At 41.7% G+C, this 23,752-nt stretch overlaps 1 protein-coding gene across 2 annotated transcripts in view; it reads left to right on the forward strand.

Moving 5' to 3' along the window:
- The first annotated feature begins 18,157 nt into the window (after positions 1-18,157).
- The window catches only part of Rtn1 (reticulon 1), a 208,261-nt gene continuing 202,666 nt past the window's right edge, over positions 18,158-23,752 (forward strand). For both annotated transcript variants that reach the window (XM_038337286.1, XM_038337287.1), the window contains exon 1: positions 18,158-18,392. In XM_038337286.1, coding sequence (XP_038193214.1) covers positions 18,158-18,392 — 235 coding nt within the window. The remainder of the gene's footprint in view (positions 18,393-23,752) is intronic.

Below are 23,752 nucleotides of genomic sequence, written 5' to 3' on the forward strand. Positions count from 1 at the left end.
TTATTCCTCTAGAAAGGCTTGTAGGTTTCCTAGATGCTGTCTAGAATCTAACCACCAAGGTTTCCAGTGCTTGGGTTCTGTGGGTGTTACAGTGGATGAGCTCATCCTACCTGGACAGATCCAGCTATCTGCAACTTCCTGCTTCTAATCTGTGACAGTGTCATGACCGAAGATGATTAGTGTTAATTGTCAATCTGACAAATCTAGATTCACCTCTGGGCATGTCTGTAGGAGGGGGTTATCTTGATTGCATTAAGAGATGAGAAGGTCTGCCCACTGCTGGCATCTGCGTTCCCTGGCTGGGATCCTGGATTATCTGCTATAAGTGGAGAAAAGGAGCTGAGCCACGGTGATCAACCATCCTTCTCTGCTTCCTGATGTGTATGCCGTACGACCAGCCGCTTCAAACTCCTGATGTCTGGGTTTCTCTGCCATGATAGACTGTACCCACAGACTGTCGGCTGGAAGAAATCTTTTGTCTTCTAAGTTGCTTTTGTTAAGTTTGTTTTTTTTTAAATCACAGAAACAAGGGCTAGTAAGATACTGAGTAACACTGCCTTTTGGTGGCCAGCATGCCTGACTGACAACACGGATCAGTGAGGCCTGTCTCAGAGACTCTAGGTACCACCCTGTGTAAGAGCTCCTGTCTCGTGGAGATGGACATAAAGAGACAGCGGCCAGAATGGGGTTAAAAAGTGGCTCAGCTATCTGAGAAGTGTGAGGAAGGCTTACAGGCACAAGGAGACTGAACTGGAACAGGGCATGATCACGACATAAGCAATGATACCACATTTGAGAAAGAAACAGGGTGAGGGGGGCTGGAGAGATGGCTCAGAGGTTAAGAACACTGACTGTTCTTCCAGAGGTTCCTGAGTTCAATTCCCAGCAACCACATAGTGGCTTACAGCTAGCTATAATGAGGTCTGATGCCCTCTTCTGGCATGTAGGCAGACATGGAAACTAACACTGCATGCTATATATATATATATATATATATATATATATATATATATATATATATATATGAGAGAAACAGGGTGAGGGAGGACAGAAAGCTGCATCCGAGCTACTTTATAGGAGAAAAAAAATATGGTTCTAACCAGGACCAAAAATGTCATAAAACTCAGAGGTTTCTGGAGAAACCCTGACTTGATGTTTCAGAACACCCTTTGAAGGAGGTAGGCTGAGGATTCTGATTGACAGCTTAGTCTAAAGTATCTTCTTCTGGCAGGGGTGGTGGTAGGAGGGGCCTCCTCATACTTCATTCATTATTTCAGTTTTCATATATTAAGTATCTGCTGTATACCAGCCACCTCTGTAAAATATGCATGTTATAATTAATGAGACAAAAAGTGTGATTTGAACCCGAGTTTGAATCCCCAGGATACATGTGGTGTGTTCCCTATAAGCTCTTGTGTTTGAACACTCAGTTCCAGCTGGTGGCACTGCTCTGGAAGGTTGTGAGACCTTCAGGAGGCTGAACTTTGATGGAAGAAGTGGGTCACTGGGCATGGTATTTTATGTCCCTCCCACCCTCCCATTTCCTTCATTTCCAGACCACAGGTACAATGTGACCAGCCAGCCTTGTGCCTCCCAAGCCACGATGGAAAACGTCCCTCTTCAACTGTAAGCCAGAGCAAACCCTTTCTTCCAGGAGCTGCTTCTTGTTAGGTGTTTTGTCAGCAGTGAAAGAAGCAGCTACTTCAAAAGACAGGTCAATGTCAGAGCTAACGTGCACCAGTCTGCACGGTATTCTTTGCGTAGCAATGCTCTTTACATCAGGGCCTGCTCCTCTCCCTAATGCTATGTTCTTAGCAAGTTGTAAGCCACTCAGGGCATTCACTCTCTGTGGGTCCACGTGCATTGGTTAGTTTGGCATTTGTTTAGCTTGCAGTTATTTTGCGTTTTTGCTCATGTCAGAGTTCCTCACGGAATCTTACAGCTGTCCATCTTTGTCTGTCTGTCCTACTCAGTTGCATTCACTCCTAAGATGATGTAGCCCATGGTGGATCAGCTTTCCACAACTGAATGAAAATGCCTTCCATCAACAGTAGTTGGAATTGCCAATTCAAACTTAAATAAGCAAATAAGTAAATTTTGTGTGTGTGTGAGAGCATGTGTATGTATGCCTGCACACATTTGTATATGTGTGCGCAAACTCGTGATGTGTGTGCATGCTGTGTGTATGTGTGAGTATGTATTCATATGTATGCGTGTGGCTGTCCATATGCCACGGTAGATAAACGGAGGCCAAGGTGTGAGCCCTCACCTTTCACCCCTGTGGAGGTAGGATCTCTTTCTTTGTCATTTGCCAGTGTGAACAATCGTTACCCAGTCTGTAAGCCTTCAGAGATTCTCTAGTCTCCCTTTCCATTTTGCCCTAGGACTTCTGGGATTACAGATGCATGCTGCACATCTGGCTTTACATGAGTCCTGGGGATTCAAACTCAGGTCCTCACGCTTGTGTGGCAAGAGTTTTATCCGCTATGCCACCTGCCCAACTTTAAACCAACATTTAATACTGGATTAAAATAATTGTGAAGAGATACTGTTAATTTTACCCTTAGAATGTAGACTGTTTGACAGGCATTGGGTTAATACTTTACATAATGTCAGTAATATTTGCTTGTAATTGATTTTTTTTAACTCTTTGGGGGTCTGCCACCCAGCTATCTTCTCTAGATACCTCTTCCTATTTATTCTTTCTGCATGCCAGTCCCACCCATTTCTCTCCCCTGCCTATCTATTGGCCATTCATCTCTTTATTAGACCAATTAGGTGTTTTAAACAGACAAACTAACACAGCTTCACAGAGTTAAGCAATGTAACATAAAAGAATGAACCACATATTTGCATCATTAAACTAATTTTCCACAATATTTTCCCCATTTTGTCTAAATAAAAATGAAAGGTTTTAACTTTAACATAGTAAAACTATATACAGCAAAACAGATACCAAGTAAGAATTATAATTACAATATTCAGCCAATTTGTATTTAGCAAATTCAGAGAAAATGCTCCATTATCTATCTTATCTTAGTGATTCCAAAGTTTTATACCTAATTTACTTTCTATCTTAACTAAGGAAAACTATAACTCTAACTATTTAGTCTTTAACACCATCAAAGACCCCAGAAGGATGTAATATTACCTAACAACAAAGACATCTGGCTGCCTAGAGGAACCCAAAGTTCCTCTACAATGTTGGGGCATCCATCTTTGGCCTACAGGCCTAGAATATTTGGCAGACTTTTCAGTGAAGCAGGAAATTTGAAGGACTTTCCTGCATTGTAATGGCAAAGTTCATCAGTTGCTTGCTTCTATGTCCTGCAGAATGTCTGACAGAGTCTTCTGTGAAGCAGGAATCTCAAAGGACTTTCCTGCTTTGTTTTGGCAAAGTTCAAGGGTCTTTTTCCTGTGTCCTTACTTGTCCAGTCTGAACAGCAAACTGTCATCAGTCACGGGAAGAGCAGTTTCTTGCCCAAATGTAGCCACATGAAAGCAAACTCCATATGGAGTTTTTTTGATGCCCATCATCCTTTTAGAAGTTAGATTGGTGCTGTCAGGAGCAGATGTGTCTCATGGTCATAAAAAGCCTTAGGTTATTAAATGTTTTAGATGCAATATTCTATAGGTCTTTGGCATGTTTGAAAATTATCTACCTGTCTAAAATATACCTGTTTTACCCTGAAAACATGCATAATGTGACTACAAGCTTGATTATTATAGATTAACTGCTAACCTCATTTCTAAATTATACATTGACTTTTTAAATAAGCTGCATAAGGACAATACCCCAAACAAAAGTAGAAACATATATAAAGTATAGTAAAATAACTTTAAATTTGTATCAATATACCAAAACCTATGCCAATGCAAAATATCTCAGATTAATAGTTGTCTTTTCATCATATATTCTTATATTCCCATAAATGATAACAAATATCTATAACCCACCAAATATCCAACAACCATCCAACCCACCTCTAGCTTGGTTTTGTTCTCTATACTGCTTCCTGTTGTCTGTGGGTGAAGGCATCTTTAGGGGTCCCTGAAAGAATGAGATAATGGCCAAGTCCTAGGATGACCAGCTGTGACCTTTGTTGATAGATAGCACCTGTCAAGATTCAGGAGCTCCAGCCATATTAACCCTGAAGGAATCAATCCACAGCCTCCTGCTTCCTGTGGAAGCAGAAACAAAACCTCTTCCCCAAAGCATTTTTGACTTCCAGTTTGTAAACACATTTTTTTACTTCTTTTTTAAAGTTAAGATAGCCCAAAGTGTCTAGGTTGGTTCAGTTTAGCAGTCCTGTTCACAGTCTCGTGTCTCTTAGCAACTGTCGTTTGCTTCTCAGCAATCAAAATTCAAAATCAACAATACTTCACAGGATCCAGACTCCCTGGGTATTTTCCATCATTATGTGTTTTCTCTTTTATATTACCTTTACTCTCTCTTTATAAAGACTTTACTATCTTTAAACGATTCTTTCTATGCCTATCTATATTATATATATATATATATATATATATATATATATATATATATATATATTAAGCCTATGCACGTTTTAAACATGCTGGTACCTGTTTAGAGGATTTTCCCAGTGGACCTCTTTTGCTGTGTATCTCTAGTCTTTTTTGACCATACAAGCCTTTAAACCACTCAGTGGCACAACTAGGACCTCCACCATGGCTTCGGTGGATGAATACATCCACTTCTCAGGTCTTTGAGAGCAAAGCCTAAGCTCTCAGCCCTGTGGGAGGTAGGAGACCTAGAACTGCATTCAACCTTCCCAGCTGTAGAAAGATGGTGGTGCACTGCCACAAGCCTTGTTTTTTTCTTAGCTTGATGTTTCCATTTAGGGCTCCCACCTGAACAGCAGTGCCTATTTTAGGAGCTGTGTCCTTTTCCTTTTCCTTTCTTCTCCCTCTTTTTCCTTCCTTTCTGTTCCTTTCCTTTCCTTTCCTTTCCTTTCCTTTCCTTTCCTTTCCTTTCAGCTTTTTCAGGCCCTATATGCTAATTCAAGTCTCAGATTGGTACATCAAAATATACATTGTTTTTTTACACTTTAGGGGCCCACCACCCAGCTCCCAAATAAATACACAGAGACTTATTCTTACTTATGAATGCCAGGCCATAGCTTGGCTTGTTTCCAGATTGTCTAACTTCACCAAAATTATCCTGCTTCCCTTTAAGTACACTTTTCCTCTGGGATTTTTATCTCTCTTTATTTGATATATCTCACTTTTTTTCTTACTCCATGGCTGGCTGTGTGGCTGGGTGACTGGTCCCTGGTGTCCTTCTCACCTCCTTTTTTCACCCCTCACTCTGTTCTCTAGATTTCTCCTATTCGTTCTGTCTGTACGCTACACTTATTTCTCTCTCCTGCCTAGCTATTGGCCATTCATCTCTTTATTAGACCAATCAGATGTTTTAGACAGGCAAAATAACACAGTTTCACAGAGATAAACAAATGCAACATAAAAGAATGCAACACGTCTTTGCATCATTAAACTAATATTCCACAACATTTGCTAAATACTGTTAGACACTAGATCATAGACTTTGTCTTTTTACCTGATTCAATCCTCACAACAGTCCTGTAAAGAATATATTATTCTGATTTTGAAATGAGACATTGAGGCACAAACATAGCTAGTGCCTAAATTCAGAGTTAGCACCTCAATTCAAGCATCCTTATGACTCACCTTGTGTGACCATCATATTAGTCCTAAGAGGTCTACATTACAATCTTTAACAGATTGCTATTATTGTAGATAGTATTAAAATCTAAGACTTTGAGAGAGCTGTCACTGACTTTTACCTATAACCAGATAAGGCCACTCCAAGATATATGTTTATGCTAGTTTCTTTTCTATCACTATATAAACAGAATGACCAAAAGCAACTTGAGAAATAAAGGGTTTGGTTCATCTTATAGCTATAGTGCATCATGAAGGGAAGCCACAGTAGGGACTCAAGGTAGGAATTTGGAGGCAGAAACTGAAGTAGAGGTCAGAGAAGAATACAACATTCTGACTTGCTGCTCATAATTGACTTGTGAAGATTGTAGAATCTTATTTTCTTCTATGATAAAGGTTCACCTACCCAGGTGTGACACCACCTGCAGTGTTCAGGGTCCTACCACATCACTCGGTAATAACGAAAATGCCTGACACACTTGCCTATAGGCCAATATGATGGAGGCATTTTCTCAGCTGAGTTTCCCTCTTCCCAGTAACTTTAGCTTATGTCAGGATAAAAAAACAAAACAAAATAGCAGCAACAACAAAACAAACTAACCAACCAGCATGACAGACAACTTCTTATTGAAGTTTGTGACGTCTGCAGTTCACAGGTTTTTGTGTGGTCCTATGTTACCTCTTAGACCAGTCATCAACTTTAATACATTCCATTTTTGTTATGAGGCATATGAAATTATAAACACAGCCTACCTCCGAGCCCTATATCAGCATGCTCACCAACTCCCATTGACACCGTGTTTTTAGGCTTCCTCTTAGGCATCATGTCAGTCCCTGGTTTACAGTCCAGCTGTGCCTACTGGCTAAATTCAGATGGAAAGAGGAGAAAGGAAGAAATTCCTTTTTAGATTAGCCTGCTTCCAAAAAGCTCCAGGAACACAGAATTTCCTAACATACTTGAAAAACAAACTGAAAAACAAACCCTATAACTTAAAGAATACAGGCTCTTGGAAGATGGTATGCTATGCTTTCCTAGGGGAGGTTGGGTTCATATGAAAGAAAAAACACAGGTGTTCTTTTCATTGATATTCATCCTACGAAGTCCAAGGTTTTAACCAGGCATCTACATCTTCGGTAATCAGTTTGAAGCTAAAAGGAAAGGCGTACTCTGGGGACTGGGAGCTGTCCAGCGTTCTGACCTCCACACTGTAGTCTTTCCTCTCCTTGGTCTTCAGGGTAACCTATTGCACTAGATGCTAAATTCTTTGGATATAGTTTATGACTACTGATCCCGGAAGACATTTGTAGCTGACATTCATCTTTATTGAGCTATGCTACTGTCAATGGTATTTTACAGAAAATTAATTCTACGGTTTCAAGACTTACATTGGGGCTCATAAAGCATAGAGTCAGGTAGATGACTTAGCCCTTGGTAACACCTGCCTTAGGCAAGTGACTTTGAAGAAGCCTTTGAATTTTTCAGAACTTTGGTTTTTCTCACCCACCTTGGGCAATAAGATATGAAAATGATGGAAACAGAACACAAAGAAGATTTTGAAATATATAAAGGAAAATGCCCAATTTAAAAAGTAAGTACAGAACGCAAAGGCAATCAGAACAAGAAAGAAAAATTCTGTACATCACATATGCAAATAGACTAAAATAGGGTAAAATACCTAAGTGTGAGATCTTAAACTGTGAAAATATTATAAAGAAATGTAAGTGCATATCTTTGTGTCCTAGAATTATGCAGCAATTGCTTAGATATGGCTCCAAACCATTTAAGCAAAAGGGAAAAGGGAATGGAACATTTATCTCCAAAACAGTAACCACTTTTGTGCTACAAAGTACACCATTGAGAAAGTTTTTAAAATCCAGAAAATAGGAGATAAAATGGCAAATCATGAGACTTATATTAAAAATGTACAAGGGACTTACATAAAAAATACATATAATTTCTTATAATTCAATAATAAAAAAGACCAACCAGTTTAACAATAGGCAGAGAATCTGCACAGTCATTTTGCCAAAGAAAATATGCAAATGGCTAATGAACATACAAAAAGATGCTGAACATCAGCTGCCAGGGAGAGACAAGTCAGCATCACAATACGATACAACCCTGTGTTCATTATTTGTCTCATCCCTGTGCCAAGACGTCTGATGCAAGCAAGTCAAGACAGGAGATTTGCTCTTACTTATAATTCTAGGGGTTACTGTCCATCATGGAAGGGAAGGTGTGACAGCAGGGCAAGGGGTCACACTGTGTCCAGAGTGGGAGGCAGAGAGAGATGAATGCATGCCTAGCCTTCCTCCTCCTTCTTACACAGTCCAAGATCTCAGCATGGGGAAATGCATCACCCACAGTCATGCCCAGAGATGTGTTTCCCTGATAATTCTAAATACCATGAAGTTGACAATCAAGAAGATTTTTTCTTTGTTTATACAGTGGCTTACATGTATCAATTTACATATGTTGAACCATCCTTTTATCTCTGGGATGAACCTTGATCATGGTGGATGATCTTCTTGATGGGTTCTTAGATTTGGTTTGCAAGAATTTTATTATTGAGAATTTTTGCATCTATGTTCATAAGGGAAATTGGTCTATAGTTCTCTTTCTTTTTTGGGGTCTTTATATCATTTGAGTATCAGGATAACTGTGGCCTCCTGAAATGAACTGATCAAGGAATTTCCTTCTGCTTCTATTTTGTGCAATAATTTGATAAATGTTAATATTGATTCCTCTTTGAAAGTTTGGCAGAATTTTGTGCACTTAAACCATCTGGCCTTGCAGGTTTTTTGTTTGTTTGTTTGTTTGTTTGTTTGTTTTATTCAGTCTTTTGAGGGGAGGTTGTGAGACTTCTTAATAACTGTTTCTATTTCACTAAGGGTTATAAGTTTGTTTACATTTAATATCTGATCTTGAGTTAACTTTGAAAGTGGTATGTATTGAGAAAATTATCTATTTCTTTTAGATTTTCCAATAGAGGGAGTACAGGTTTTCAAGGTATGTCATTATTCTTTCTGTATTTCCTCTGTGTCTTTTATTTCCTTCTTTTTGTTTCTAATTTTGTTAATCTTGATACTTTTTCTGACTTTCCATTAATTTGGATAAGGGTTTGTCAATCTTAATGACTTTCTTCAAAGAACCAACTCCTTGTTTCACTGATTCTTTGTATTGTATTGTTCTCTTTGTTTATGTTTTATTGATTTCAGCCCAGATTCTGATTATTTCTTGTTGTCTAATTCGGGGTGTGATTTTTTTTCTTTTTGTTCCAGAATTTTCAAATGTGTTGTTAAGTTAATGGTATGAGCTCTTTCTACTTTTTCCCTCTTCTTCCTCCTCCTCCTTCTTTTTAAATATAGGCATTGAGTGCTATGAGGGTGCCTCTGAGAAGCACCCTCTTTGTGTCCCATAAGTTTGAGTATGTTGATTTTTCACTTCCATTCAATGATGAAAAGTTTTAAATTTCCTTCTTGTCTTCATTTTGCATTCAGTAGTGAGCTGCTAGTATCCATGAATTTGTAAGCTTTCAGTTGCTGTTGATATCCAGTTTTAATCTGTGGCTGCTAGAAAGGATGCAGGGTGTTATTTCAATCTTCTTGGCATTTGTTGAAACCTGCTTTGTTTCCAAGTATGTGGTCAGTTCTGGAGAGCATTCTGTGAAGTGCTGAGAAGAAGAAGTGCTGAGTATTTGGGGGAAATGTTCTATAGATATCTGTTAGGTCCATTGGGTTACAATGTCTGTTAGCTCCAGCGTTTTTCTGTTTAGCTTTTGTCTGGATGATCTGTCTATTGGTGAGAGTGGGGTACTGAAGTGTCCCACTGTCGATGTATGAGGGTCAATATGTATCTTAAGCTGTGTTTGAACTTGAGTGACCTTGTGCTTGGTGTATAGATGGTGGACTTTTTTCTTTGATGAATAAGTAGTGCCCTTGTCAATCTCTTCTGATTTGATTTGAAGTCTGTTTTATCAGATATTAAAATGGCTGCACTAGTTTGCTTCTTCAGTTCGTTTGCTTGAAATACCTTCTTCATCTTTTTTACCCAGAAGTGATGTCTATCATTGATGCTAAGGTATGTTCCTTGTATGCAACAGAAAAATGGACTCTGTTTTCAAATATGTTGTGTTAGTCTGTGTCTTTTTATTGAGACTCTTGGTATTGAGAGATATCAAAGAGCACTGTTGATTCCTGCTATTTTTTGTTGTAGAAGTGTGTGTGGTTTCTCATCTTATTCCTTGTGTTTTCTGTGGGTGTGTCTAACCTTTCTGTGTTGGAGTTTTCCTTCTAGAGCCTTCTGTAGGGCTGGGTCTTTAGATAGATATTGCTAAAATTTGGTTTGTTATGGAATATCTTAATTTTTCCATCTATTGTGATTGAAAGTGTTGCTGGGTTTAGTAGTCTGGGCTGGCATCTGTGGTCTTTTAAAGTCTACAGAACATTTGTCCAAGCCCTTCTGGCTTTTAAAGTCTCCACTGAGAAGTTAGGTGTTGCAATAGGTCTGCCTTTATATGTTACTTTGTCTTTTTCCATTGAAGTTTTTCATAGTCTTAATTTATTCTGTATGGTTATTGTGTGCAAAGGAAAATGTTTTTTCTAGTCCAGTCTATTTGGTGTTCTCTATGCTTCTTGTGCTTTGACAACACATGATTTCAGTTTGGGAAATTTTCTTCTATGATTTTGTTAAAAATATTTTCTGTGCCTTTGTCCCAGTTTCTTCTTCTTCTATTCTAATCTGGATTCAAATCATTCTTAGATTTGGTCTTTCCATGGTGTCCCAGATTTCCTGGATGCTTTGTGCCAGGACTTCTAAAAACTTTAACATTTTCTATGACATTTTCTTAGATTTCTTAGACAAGATATCTAAGTCTTCTACCATGCCTTCAAGGCCTAAGATTCTCCCTTTTATCTCTTATATTTGTTGGTATGGCTTGCCTCTGAGGTTCCTATTTGAAGTCCAAAATTTTCATTTCTAGATTTCCCTTTATTTGGATTGTTATGATTCTATTTCCACTTTCAGGTCTTGAACTGTTTTCTTCATTTCCTTTTTCCCTGTTTGTTTGTGTTTTCATTGGCTCCTTTAAGGGATTTATTCATTTCCTCTTTAAGGACCTCTATCATATTCACAAAGGCTCCTTAAGATCTTTTTCTTGTGCTTCAGCTATGGTCCAATAACCAGGGCCCACTGTGGTAGGATTGCTGGGCTCTAGTGCAGACATATCGTCCTGCCTGTTATTGATTGGATTTTCACACCGGCATCTAGGCATCAGGGTTTGGGAAGATTGTAATTATAGATGCTGCTATCTGCCCCTGTCTTTGTTGGGCAGTTGTTTTGTTCTTTGCTTTCTATTGCTCTTTCTGATGCTGAGGAGAGTGTGGTGGCTGTGTGTTGTCTGCTAGGAAATTCTTTAGGGATCTTGACAGGTGTGACCATTGGGGGTTCCAGGTAAAATGTGTTTTCTAGGTATTGGGTGATGACTCTTAGGAATGCAGATGGGCTAGGAAGGGGCTCTGAGGGGGCCCATAGGAAGGAAGAAAACAGAATGTTCCACCGCGATCTGTTCAGTCCCCTGGGAATGGAGCAGAGATGAGGAAAGGCCATGGCAGGTGGTCTGCTACAGAGCTGGGGATGACAGGGAGACTTTGGGTTGGAGAAGAGCAGGGAGAATGAAGATCTGAAGCCTGCCTACCTGCTTTGCTGGCTGACTTGCTTGGCTGGCAGGCTTGGCGGATGGATTCCCAGATAAAACCCTTAGTGCTGGCGGCTGTGCTGACAGCATGAGTAGGGAGGAAGGTTGGAGGAGACCTGTGTGATCCGTGGGAGGTGGGGGCAGGAGGAACAGGAGGCCAAAGTTGTGGTCTGCTACAGGTGTGGGGCCGCGATTGAGGGACTGGGTTTGGGGCAGTGGAGGGAGAGGTGAAGATCTGCATAGCCTCCCTACCTCCCTGGCCAGAGTGGCCTCCAGCACTGGTTTTTTTTAAAATGGTACTGTTGGCTCAGAAAATAGTCTGGCAGTTTTCCCATAAGATTAAACACAGAGTCACTTTCTGTCTCAACCATTCTAATCACTATTCTGCGTCCAAAGGAAATTAAAATATGTAGACAAACCTTTGCACACAAACCTTTCTAAAGAAATGTTATTTGCAATGCTCCAAAGTGGAAACAATCTAAGCTATGTGAGCAATGGTTGAGAAAACAGAGGAACAGCCACACTCAGGACTGTACTCATCAATAAAAAGGGATTAAAATGTGGACATGACACAACATAAGTAAACACTGAAAATGCTATGAAAAGCAGAAAAAAATCAGATGCAAAATCCCACAAGTTGTCTGATTCCATTTATTTTCTCAGAATAAGTGAATTTACAAAACGGAGAACATAACTGACAGTTTCCTGGGATTGATCCTGGTGTTGGGTGGGGTGGGGAATGACAGCTAATGCATATGGAACTTCTAGATGGCCTGATGAAATGTTCTGAATTCCTTGTCATGGTGGCTGTAAAATTCTAGAAATCACTGAACTATTATATACTAAAGTGTTTGTTTTAGTGAGTTAAATCTCCATATAACTAAACATAGTTACCAAGAGACTCATAGAAAACCTAATTCACAAGTCATCAAAGAAGTTAAGAAGTAAAACCAGTGTGGGAAACTATGTATTTTTCACCAAACTAGAAATAGAAAGCATGTGTGTAAGTAATAAGTGAGATTATATGAGCACATATGTCATAAAGAGCAAAGACTCGGTCAAAGGCCATTTACCTCTGTCAGGTGCACTCTGACTGCTTCTCAAGCACAGAATGTCTTCAGAATCCTTTTATTCTCTCCAGGGCATGGGAAATTCAGGTGATTCTTTCTCAAAAGTCTGTTTTACAACAAAGATAAATGAAAAGAGAGCAAAAATGTGTACACAAGTATTCTTAGAAGCATTATTTGTAATAAGTCAAAACTAAGCCGGGCGGTGGTGGCGCAAGCCTTTAATCCCAGCACTCGGGAGGCAGAGGCAGGCGGATCTCTGTGAGTTCGAGACCAGCCTGGTCTACAAGAGCTAGTTCCAGGACAGGCTCCAAAGTTACAGGGAAACCCTGTCTCGAAAAACCAAAAAAAAAAAAAAAAAAAAAAAGTCAAAACTAGAAAGAGCCTGGGTCTATATCATCTGATGAGCGGGTGGGTAAGTTAAGGTATATCCATATAATGAACTAATAGTCACCAATAAAAATGGCCATCTAACTAATAGAAATGGAATATTGATGCCATACTTCGAAAAAGGCCCCTGAACATGTTATAAGTGAAAGAAACTTTGTTTTGCTTACGTGTGCAAATTAAGAGAAAAATCTGGAATTGACGGAAAGCAGTAAGTTCCTCTCCTCCTTTCCTTCTGAGGTCATGAGAACATTCTCCATCTCACCCCTTTGGGTGTCAGATGGAATCCTAGTGGCCACTCTCCAATGACAGGAGAGCCTGGTGTGTTTGTTACATACTGAGAGTGGGGTGTCTCTTGGGCGCCTTTATAGTGTCAGCCTAAATATGGTTTCTCTACAGCAAAACATGGAGCGTATTTTCCACGTCAAGTTCAGGAGCTTCCACACATTATCTAAAAGGAGAAAGTAGGCTGCAGATTAATCTGGGGTTACCTAGAGAACTTATGTCCCAAATCAACACGATAAATAACGATTCTGGAGATGTGAGGCAGTGGACTGTCTTCTTGTGCGACTTCTGCCTCGCTGCACCGGTGACAGTGACTCTGCCATTACACTCTTCTCTAAGAGGTCTTTAAAGAGGGTCTGCGGCTTAGGTGATGCTGAGCTGAAATATAAACAGAGAAGGAAACAAGGCCTTCCCTCTTCCTTGCCTAGCTGCACCTATTGCTCATTCTTCCTCATTCTTCTAGAACCTCTCTCCTATAGAATATGATTATGGCCCATAATACTTTCTCTACACAGCACTCCAAACATTTATCACCCATCAGCCAGTGGATCCTGCTGTCCACTTCTGAAACAAGCTATTCCATGTTGAAGTGTGTTTGTCTGTTTGACCTAACTCCTTTTTAAAATTTTTAACTATTTTTTAAGAAATTATTTTTCTTCCAACATAATATTTTTATTAATTATTTGAGAATTCCATACAATGCACCCCAATCATACTTGCTTCCCATTCCTCCCAGGTCCACACTATTACTCTTGTCCCCCTCAAAAAAATACACCAAGTCCAAATTGTGTTGCCCATGTACTCATTGGTGCATGTTGCTCTAACTCCTTAAAGAACCTGTGAGAATATGTTTAGAATACAAGAATTATTATTGGGATGTGTCTTCTCGGCAGAATGCTTATCTACCATGCGAAAAGTTGTAGGTTCAATTCCATGCTAAAAACAGAAAACAAAACAGAACAAAAACCACCAACCAACCAAACAACAAATTCAAAAACAAAATGAAAACAGATCCACAGGTTACAAGTAGCCAACAACATATTCCCTCACTATCTTGACTTCAACAGTCACTGAACAAGCTTCACCTGATTTGCTAAAAATACCTAAAATTATGACCAGCTTTAGTCTTGGAAGTCATTCCTCAGAAATAATTTAGTATGTACTATTATTATTCTGAAAATATACAATTGCTAAGTTGACCCTAAACCCTACACAGAGGCATTACAGGATATTTGATCATACTGTGAACCCCAGGATGGCATTATTTACTAGAAAAACCTGTTTTTAGCAGTGGTGTGGCTCAGCCCTAGGGCACACCTTTAACCAATTGTAAAGAGGATTAAATAAAATTAATCACAGGTTAAAAGGTCAAGCAAGCAACCAGTTGACAGGAAAAAAACCATAGAGTGTTAAGAGAGAGTCAGGAGGGTGAGTAGAAAGACTCACAGGAAGTAGAAGGGAGGGACATTCAGTCTGAAGAGTTTCGTTTGAGATAGTAGGAGAAAGCTCTCTTTCTTGGATGTCAATGGAGGAGGAAGGTCAGCTGGCGCTTCCTCTGCCTCTCTCAGCTATCAGGCTTGTACCCCAGCATCTGACTCCTGGGTCTTTATTGGTGAAACTGAATGACTGAGACTTAGTCAAAAAACATCACAGAGGCACTTCTAGAATCTCCAGTCTTTGGCCAAGCAAACTGGGATGCAGGGAGAGCAGACATGGAAAAGGTTTCACATTGGTTAAGGTTGTGACATTTTCTCCATATGCCCCCATATCCTCCACAGTATGAGGTTTGGCTGAAGTTAAGAAGTAAAGCTAAATGTTCTTCACCTTATTCCTTTTTTGGAGACCCAAAACAAACCACATGACAGGAAGAAGAAGAAGGAGAAGGAGAAGGAAGAAGGAGAAAAGGAGAAGGAGAAGGCGAAAGAAAAAGAAGGAGAAAAGAAGGAGAAGGAAGAAGGAGAAAGAAAAAGGAGAAAAGAAGAAGGAGAAGGAGGAGGAGGAGGAAAAGGAGGAAGAGGAGGAGGAGGAGGAGGAGGAGGAGGAGGAGGAGGAGGAGAAGAAGAAGAAGAAGAAGAAGAAGAAGAAGAAGAAGAAGAAGAAAAAGAAGAAGAAGAAGAAGAAGAAGCAAAGACTCAACTCTTCCAAGTTGTCTTAAAATGCTGAGAAAGCCTTAAAAGTTCTAGCCCTATTTTCTTTGCCTCAAAAGCATTTCAGAGCAATTTGTAACTTGCAGTGGCTATATGAGTCCTGGAATTCTGTCACTCACTGCATTATGTCCACAAATCTTCAAATCAATGAAGTTTCATCAGCTCCAAGGCAAGCACATGTGATGTGATAGCAATATGCATCTTCTTAGATCACAACAGAAACCTGAATATTTCTCTCCCCATAGATAACCTGTGTCAGTTCACCTGTTGAGCCTCCTAAGTAAAGATATTTGGGAAGACTGCGCAGTTGAAGCATGATGCATACCTTTTTAAATACTCCGTTTCTCTCTGTCTGTGTCTCCCTGCCTCACCTTGCAGGGCACCAAACCCAGAGTCCCACACATCCTAGACAAGTGTTATGCTACTGAGACACACCGTCAGCAAACCATGTATTCTTTTTTCAGAATAATCTACCGAAATGGAATTATCCGGTTCCTATAATGAATAAAGCATAATAGGTTAATTGTCTATTTTCCTCCATATATCCTCAGACAAGAATGGCGATTAATGGCTGACGAAATGTGGAAAATAATTACAATTATATATCTATTTAATCATAAGGATACAAAGAGGTTTATGCAGTTTGTCAAGTTTCTGATTGGTGCCTTTCTTCACTGTTTCTCAGAGAACCAAAATTATCTGTCTCCCTCACCACATTGCCACAATTCAGTACTCCTTAATAGCCACGTAAATGTGTCGTTTGAGCTTTCCATGCTCTCGACATGTTAATAATGAGACTGCGAAGAAATTCCTACCTGTAATTCTTGATACTTGAAGGCAATCTAAGCAAGAGATTGGAACGACACATCCAAGTGCCTCCCCAGTTGTGGGACTACATTAAATTCCCTGGAACACAGCAGTAAAACAAGCCTTTTCAACGTAATATCTTGAGAAGGTGCTGATTTCTCACAGATTAAAGAAAACTGTGATGATTCTGGATAAGCAAGAGTTGGTTATTGTAGGAAGGGATAATGTTTATAGCTTTATTAGGATAACTGACTAATATACATTGAGTCACACATAGACACATGACAACGTGGTTTTTAACCAACACAAATGCCATGAAGCCACCATCACAATAAAGATAATGGACATATTCCATAGAACCTAATTTTTTCAAAGATTGTGTGTGTGTGTGTGTGTGTGTGAGAGAGACAGAGAGAGAGAGAGAGAGAGAGAGAGAGAGAGAGAGAGAGAGAGAGAGAGAGAGAGAGAGAGAGAGAGAGGAGAGAGGAGTGATGGTGAGCTGTCAGATGTGGTTGCTGGGAACCAAACTCTGGTCCTCTGGAAAAGCAGCAAGACTCTTGACCATCGAGTCATCTCTCCAGGCTCAATAATTAATCTCCAATATATCAATAATGTAAAATTTTGGCGACTGCCAGACACCCACCACATTTTCTCTAATTTATTGCTGTCCTTCGAACATTGCTGTACCTAGTACCACGAAAGATTAGTCTGCATTAGAAATCTATATCTCCATCATTTTTAGGAGCACCCAAAGGTGCTGACTCTGCCCTTTAAACCCACAGACAGGTGTGAAGAGAATGGTAGCTAAGAATCCTGCACAACCTCGGTGCATGCTGCAGCACAGGGGCCGACCGTTTTTAGAGCGGGGCGGCAGATAACTGTACCCCTTTATTCTGATGCTGAACTTAGCCGAAGACTTAAAAGGCACGCAGCACGTTATCGTTTAGAAACCAGTAAAACATGTCAAGTTTGAAAAGACAGGTCTAAACATGGGAATGACACACGTGGGCGAGTCACCTCCCCCTTCATTAAGTGTCTCCCATTGTGTCAGAGAGTAGTAACGGGGGAAAGAGCAGCAGTTTCTAGGAATGTCCATGTCTTCGGTAAAGTAGACTGCCTGAGACAGTCTGACGTTTGTACAGCTTTCAGCTGAACGCTTCCAAAGGGAAGCACAGCCGCTTCTGTATGCCTTTCTGTGGCGTCCTGTTTGCTTTTGGTGCAACTCTTGGGGCAGGTCTGCGAAGTTGGGTTTTTTGTTTGTTTGTTTGTTTTGTTTTGTTTTGTTTTTTGTAGTGTGTCTCCTGATGGTTCATTCCTGAACTCTGTTTTGTTATTGTTATTGTTTGTTTGTGTGTTTGGATCTGCTCTGGGAACTGCCAAGGATGAAGGATTTAACTTCCAGGTTGCAGATGCCTGTCTTCACTTGCCACGAACACCTGTCTTTACCAGGTCACCACTCAGATCAGTGTCCCTTCTGCACCAGGCTCTGGTCACCCTCAGAACGGTGGTCCTGAGATTCCCCAGCCTTCCTTGCTCTCCTAGAGTCCCAGGACTCCAGTCTGGCTTTAACTTCTTGCCTAATCAGTCAACCTGCAGTCAGTACCTGCTGGTCCTCTCCTTGTATTTTTCCCCAGATGAAAGGCAGAGTCAAGTGGGTTTGGCACATCCCTTAATCAGAGCCTGCCATTAGCAGGCCTGGGGCTGACGTGCACTGGGGAGGTCTCGGACCGAGCAGGCCATTTTCACCTGCGTAATAACAGGCTTGGGAGTAGCGAAGCGGCGCTGGCACAGCAAGCAGCCTCTGGAGCAGGGGAGGAGCGCAGGCGGGCGGCCGCCCCGGGGCCCCGGAGGAAGAGGAGGGGGAGAAGGAGGAGCCGAAGCGCCCAGAGCAGCAGCCGCGGCTCGGCCCGAGTTGCAGCAGAGGCAGCGACGGCGGCGCGGAGACTCTGCAGCCTCCCTGAGCCCGGAGTCCCGGTAGGGACAGCAGCAGGGAGCTCCCGCGCCCCTAGCCACCGCATCCCAGCCTTGACAAGCCTCCGTTGTCCAGTCGGGGGCACCGCCAGCCATGGCTGCACCTCCGGATCTGCAAGATGAGCCTTTGGCTAGCCCCGGGTCCCAGTGGTTCGGGGGCCGGGGGGAGGGGGAGGACGAAGCAGCGCCGCCGAAAGGGGCCAGGCCAGCGCGGCAGGATGGGGAGCCTGCCTGGGGGTCGGAAGCCGGAACCGGGGTAGTGCCGCCTGGGGAACTGTGCTCCGGCCCCGCCCGGTCGCCGCCCGTCGCCATGGAAACTGCATCCACAGGTAAGCCCGGAGGGCACCACGACCCTGCAAATGGAGGCCGGGCCCCTGGTTTCTTGAGGGTCCTCTAGTCCACAGATCTCCTCTGCGTATTTCTGGTTTCCCTGCCTGGGGCACTAACCCCAGCAGGGTTCCGCCTGCTGCGGCCGTAAATGTTAGCGGACTGGTAGAAAACAGCAGTGTGCTGCTAGCGGGTAGGAGGAAGAAGGCTGTCAGTCCTGTTATTTCATTATTACTCTTGTTTCAGCCTCAGATATTGTTCCTTTTGGCAAGCTTGGCTACTGCTGCGCCCCGGAACAAGTTTCTCCTTCTTGTCAGAGGCCTCCGGGCATCAGGGCGGGCGTGACAGGTTGTGATGGTTTTCTGGGGCGTGTTTGCGCGCAGCGTGCTTCGAGGGGCGACCGCAGTCGTTGACAACCAAGCAGCAGGCGGGCCTACTACTTCAGGACCCTCCCGCTGGGTTTAGGGCAGCGAAGTGCTTCAGTGGCTTTAAGTCTCCCTTTCTCTTCCCTCAAGGAATCACCACACCCTACTCCTTTCCAGTTCCTACTCCAGCTCTGCTCCCCTTCTCCCGCGCAGAAAACAAACCCCAAGGAGTCCTGCCCTCAATTCCGGAGGGACAGCACTGTGGGAGGTTTGGAAGCCTTCCTTCTTTATTTGCTAGTTGCTCTTTATCTGAATCTATCAGCGAGAATTAAAACTTGGAACCCCCAAATGTGAAGGTCTTTGGCTGCGGATTGGAGTGCTGGGGTTGTGGCCAGAGGTCCAGGCACAGTTTACCAAGCAGAAGGAACTGGCCTTCTACATTTGAGAAAAAAAAAAAAAAAAAAAAAAAAAAAAAAAAAAAAAAAAAAAAAAAAAAAAAAAAAAAAACAGCCAGGGGCAAAAACTCTTCCCCTGACTCATCCTTCGCAGTCAGACAAAATCCTTGCCTGGTGGGACCAACCTGAGGGCCACGGCTTGTCCTTAGAGGCTAGAGAAGCTAGGCGCGTCGTGGGGAGGGGTGGCTGCCTGGTTAGCGCTGTTTCCAGAAGAAATTCTGTAGGGGGTGGTGTGTTGTGCTGTAGTCTGCGAGGCTCTGCTGTTCTGAAGTGGGAGTTGTGTAGTTTTGGTAATGTAGCGTGAGGCCTGGGTGGTGGGTGTTCCCGGAGGAGGGGACGTGGGTTGGACTGGCATATGTGCTCCTGGCAGCTGATTTAGGGAAAACCCCTTTCTTAAGCCACCCCCTCTCGAGGGTTATGTGGAGTGTCTTAGGTTGTCTTAACTCTGCTCTAGAGCAAGCAAGATCTCAGCCAGGAAAGGAGATTTGGAGAATGCGTTGAATAATGGAAAGGAAAAGGTTAGGGCCCAGGAGATTTTAAAAAAAAAAGAGAAGGAAGTGAAAGAAGGTAAGGGAAGGTGGAAGGAGTGGGGGAAAGAGGAGACAGGGAGGTGGTGGGGATGGGATGGGGGAGGGGAAAGGAGGACCGATGTGAAAAGCCCCAGCAGTTGACAACCTCGTTTGTCACATATTAATTACTATGGGATCTAAATCTAAGAACAGTTTCCCGGTCTCTTGCAAGTTCTTGTCTTCAAATGAAGAGAAATGAAAACGCGTATCGAACTGAAAGAACAAAAGGCAAACGATAACAACCTAGAGCCGCTCCTGCCTGTAGTCTTCTTGCTGAGGGCGGCTTACCGTTCAGAAGCTTTGTCTACTATATTCCAAGTAAATTCTTTGTTTCTAAGCTTTACCTGGCTCCCATTAGTGTCTCTAAGGGCAAGTGAGTAAGAAAGAAAAAGTCTTGGATTAGGTGACAAGCACAAAAATGCTTCAAATGGATGTACGTATATGGATACACACATGTATATAATACAATAGAATGTTTTGATATAGTATACATTGTGGAATTATTAAACAAGCTGGTTGACACAACGGTGATCAGTTTTAATGATGAAAACACTTAAAATCTACCTAGGAATTAAACATCTAGATGAGACAGTCACCATCTTCCACAGTTAGCATCTTCAGGATGAAGATGTTTTGTTTTGTCAGGTAATTTAGGGGTTTCCTCTCCTAAGCAGCAAATCAAGTAAGGTTCTAAGTTTGGGTACGAGGAAGTTAAAGGCTGTAGACATGCTATTTGTATAGAAATGTTTGGGCTGATTGTTACTGCATGAAGGGATGTCTCATAAGATTGTTGTCTGGTTAATGTTTTAAATCTTCAAGCTCCCTACTTCATAGGCAGGATATGATGCTGGAAATGGCAGCCAAATAAGTAGCCATATGTTGAAAACTCCAAATAAAAGCAGGGCCAGCCTCCTTATGTGCGATATTTGCAGGTAGTTGTTGTTGTTTTCCTTTTGCAGTGTAAGGAAAAAAAATCAGCGAAACACCGACAAGCCTAGGGGACACCATGGCGCACCTTGCTTGACTTTGCAGTTCTGTATTTTGCTTTATAAATAGAAACCAGCTATTGTGAGGTTCTGAAGACTAGGAAGCCAGAGCTCAAGGTGCCCAGAAGTCTGTGTCTGCTGTGGTTCTGCCTCCTGGCCCCAGGGGTTCTGTCGTTGTGCCCTCCAGGGGAAGAAGGCAACGTTTTTCCCCCCCCTTTGAAAGAATGCTTTCGGCTCAGTGTCAGTGGAGATGGAATTACTTAAAGTGTGAGGCACTGTAAACAGACATCTTCGTTTTTCACACGCAGTATTCCCATGTAAGACAGATACGGGGTGTTTTCGAAACGGCTTTTCTGAAAAAGAACCACCAATCATGCCATCTGGCCAGAAATTCTGTTATTTATTTTTATACATTGATGGTAATTAAAGTCCCCCAAGAAATAGTCCCAAAAACTACTTCTGTGTAAACTCCCAGGATAAGTGTGTCTATAGCTCGACACCGGCAAAGCGGGCTATAAAGGCCCAGTACACTGGATGAATTTCCAGATATCCTCACTCTGCTTCTGTCACTTCTCAAGCACGGAAAAATTCCCAGCAATAACAAGAAAATAACACTTTCTTGCTGCGCTTTAATTTTTCACATCTGAAATGCTTGTGGGCACGTGCAATGATGTATTTGGCCAAGGAGCATTCCAAGTGCCATGTGGAGGCTACCGTGCTAGGGTCTCTAACTGTGGAACATTGCCAGTCTCTTAGAGTTTTATACAAAAGGTGCTGAGAGCAACTGAGATACACACACACACACACACACACACACACACACACATTCCTGGGAACTAAGAGCACACAAAAAAGGAGGGAAGAATGGCCTTTTGTTTACAGAAAGATTTTTTTTTTTTTTAAAAAAAAAAAAGAGCATTTGAACAAATTGGAATGGTAAGAAGTGGACCTATCGACTGCTTTGGGAATGAACTTGTTGGCCACATGGAAATCGATGTGGAGGACAGGTTAGAGAATGGTCAGGAGAAGCCAGTTCCACGTGGCTTGCCTCAGCTGTACCATTCTGTGGATAAATCTGACATAATTCTGTGGATAATTGTAAGAAGAAAAGGAAGAGTACTTTTTCAACACACGTTACTGGGGCCGTGAAGTTCATAGGTAAATTTTTAAAAAACCAGATGTGATACTCTGTTTTCCATCTACCGTGATTTACATTATGGCGAGCATATTTTATACATCCCATCCAGAAAACTACAATGTTTTACCAGCCGTTGCTTCTGGAAGCTGGGGACTGTATTCACTTTCATATGTGTTTGGTGTTTGGTAGGCGTGTTTTTTTGTTTTTAATTTGGAATACTTTCTGGCCATCCCCTTTAGACGGTATAAATACTAGTCTTTTCTCTTTCATATTTTGAGAAAGCTCAGCAACACTGAAGCAAGAAGCAAGTCTCCATCTTGCTTTTACAGTCTATAGAAAGTAAAACGGTCTGGAAACATAGTGCAATTTATTTCTCTAGATGCAGCCTTTGGACAGGTAACTTTTTTGAGTATGGTACACATTGCTGAACATAGAGATGCAAGGGTTAACATCTAGAAGTACTTCCACACTTTCCAAATGCATCGAAATGGGTAGCATCAGGACATTAAGACTCCCTTGATGTGTTTGAAGTCACCATTCTGTAAACTCTGCCTATCCCTCCACAGAGACCTGTTTCTGTTACTTTCTAGATTGACTATGAACTTCTAACACTGAGGTTTGGGAGGCGAGTTATGGACCAGCGTCCATTTAACTGTCCATCCTAGGAAGCATGGATTAATTGTAAAGCGAGAAATTGCTGGGGTTCAGTTCACCCTGGTAAATGGGCAGTTACCGAACGTCTCGGCTGAACACAGGCCAAGGGTTCCTAGAACACGGGCCGCTTTCTTTTTACATCCATGTTTAGTTTAGCCAAACACTTCCTTTTGTGTCAACTTTCATTTTCCTCATTCTCAAATCTTTGCTGGGAGCTTGACTGGCAGGTCTTGCCATTGTCCCACTTCACAGGGACGTGAGCCTGAGCTAGTTTTCTGAGGTCAACACAAGATACACAAATGCGAGTACCGCTTGCTCTGACTATATATATATATAAAAATCTATTCCTCTTTCTTTCTCTTTGTCTTATTTTGCTTTTCTTCAAAGAAATAACTATGTTAAGTATTACTCCAAGATCTTCAACTTTATTCATTTTGATTTAAGCATACATATTATCTATACACATATAATATATATATACACATAAATTATATATATATTGAGATTATAATTTAATTGGAACATTTATCCCTTCCCTCTCCTCCTCCCAAGCCTTCTCATATATCCTTCCCCACTCTCCTTCAAATTTGTGGCCACCTTTTCCACTATTTGTTACTTCATGTAAATGCACACATATGTGTTTGTGAAAATATATATTTATTTCAAATACAACCTTTTCAGGCCATATAATTATACTTGTATGTATGTTTTTCAGGGCTGACCATTTGGCACTGGACAACCTATTGATGTGTTCTTTCTGGAGAATGATACTTCTCCTGTTCCCAGCTTTCCTTAGTGGCCTATAATTCTTTGTTAATAGATAAGGCCCTATGGGCTTTTTTTCTATTCAGTTTGGCATGTTCATTGGGGTCATCATTGTTCATCTCACATTTGAGTGGTCATGTTGATGATAATTTATGTGTGTAGTCTCTGATATTGCTAGGACACAATCTTATGGGAAACTCTCTGGTCCTCTAGCCCTTGCAACCTTTCCACTCCGTCTGCAGTGTTCGCTGAGCCCTAGGTATGGGAGTGCTTTGTGAGTGTATCCATTGGGCCTGGGCTCCACGGCTCTGCATTTTGATTAGTTGTGGTTTTCTGTAGTGGTCTCTGACTGTTGCAAAGAGAAATTTCCTTGATGGAGTGTGAAGGCGATACATACCTGTGAACATAAGGATAAATGTTTATAGATAGA

The sequence above is a fragment of the Arvicola amphibius genome, chromosome 7 (genome assembly GCF_903992535.2).
Source record: "Arvicola amphibius chromosome 7, mArvAmp1.2, whole genome shotgun sequence".
Classification (NCBI taxonomy): domain Eukaryota; kingdom Metazoa; phylum Chordata; class Mammalia; order Rodentia; family Cricetidae; genus Arvicola; species Arvicola amphibius.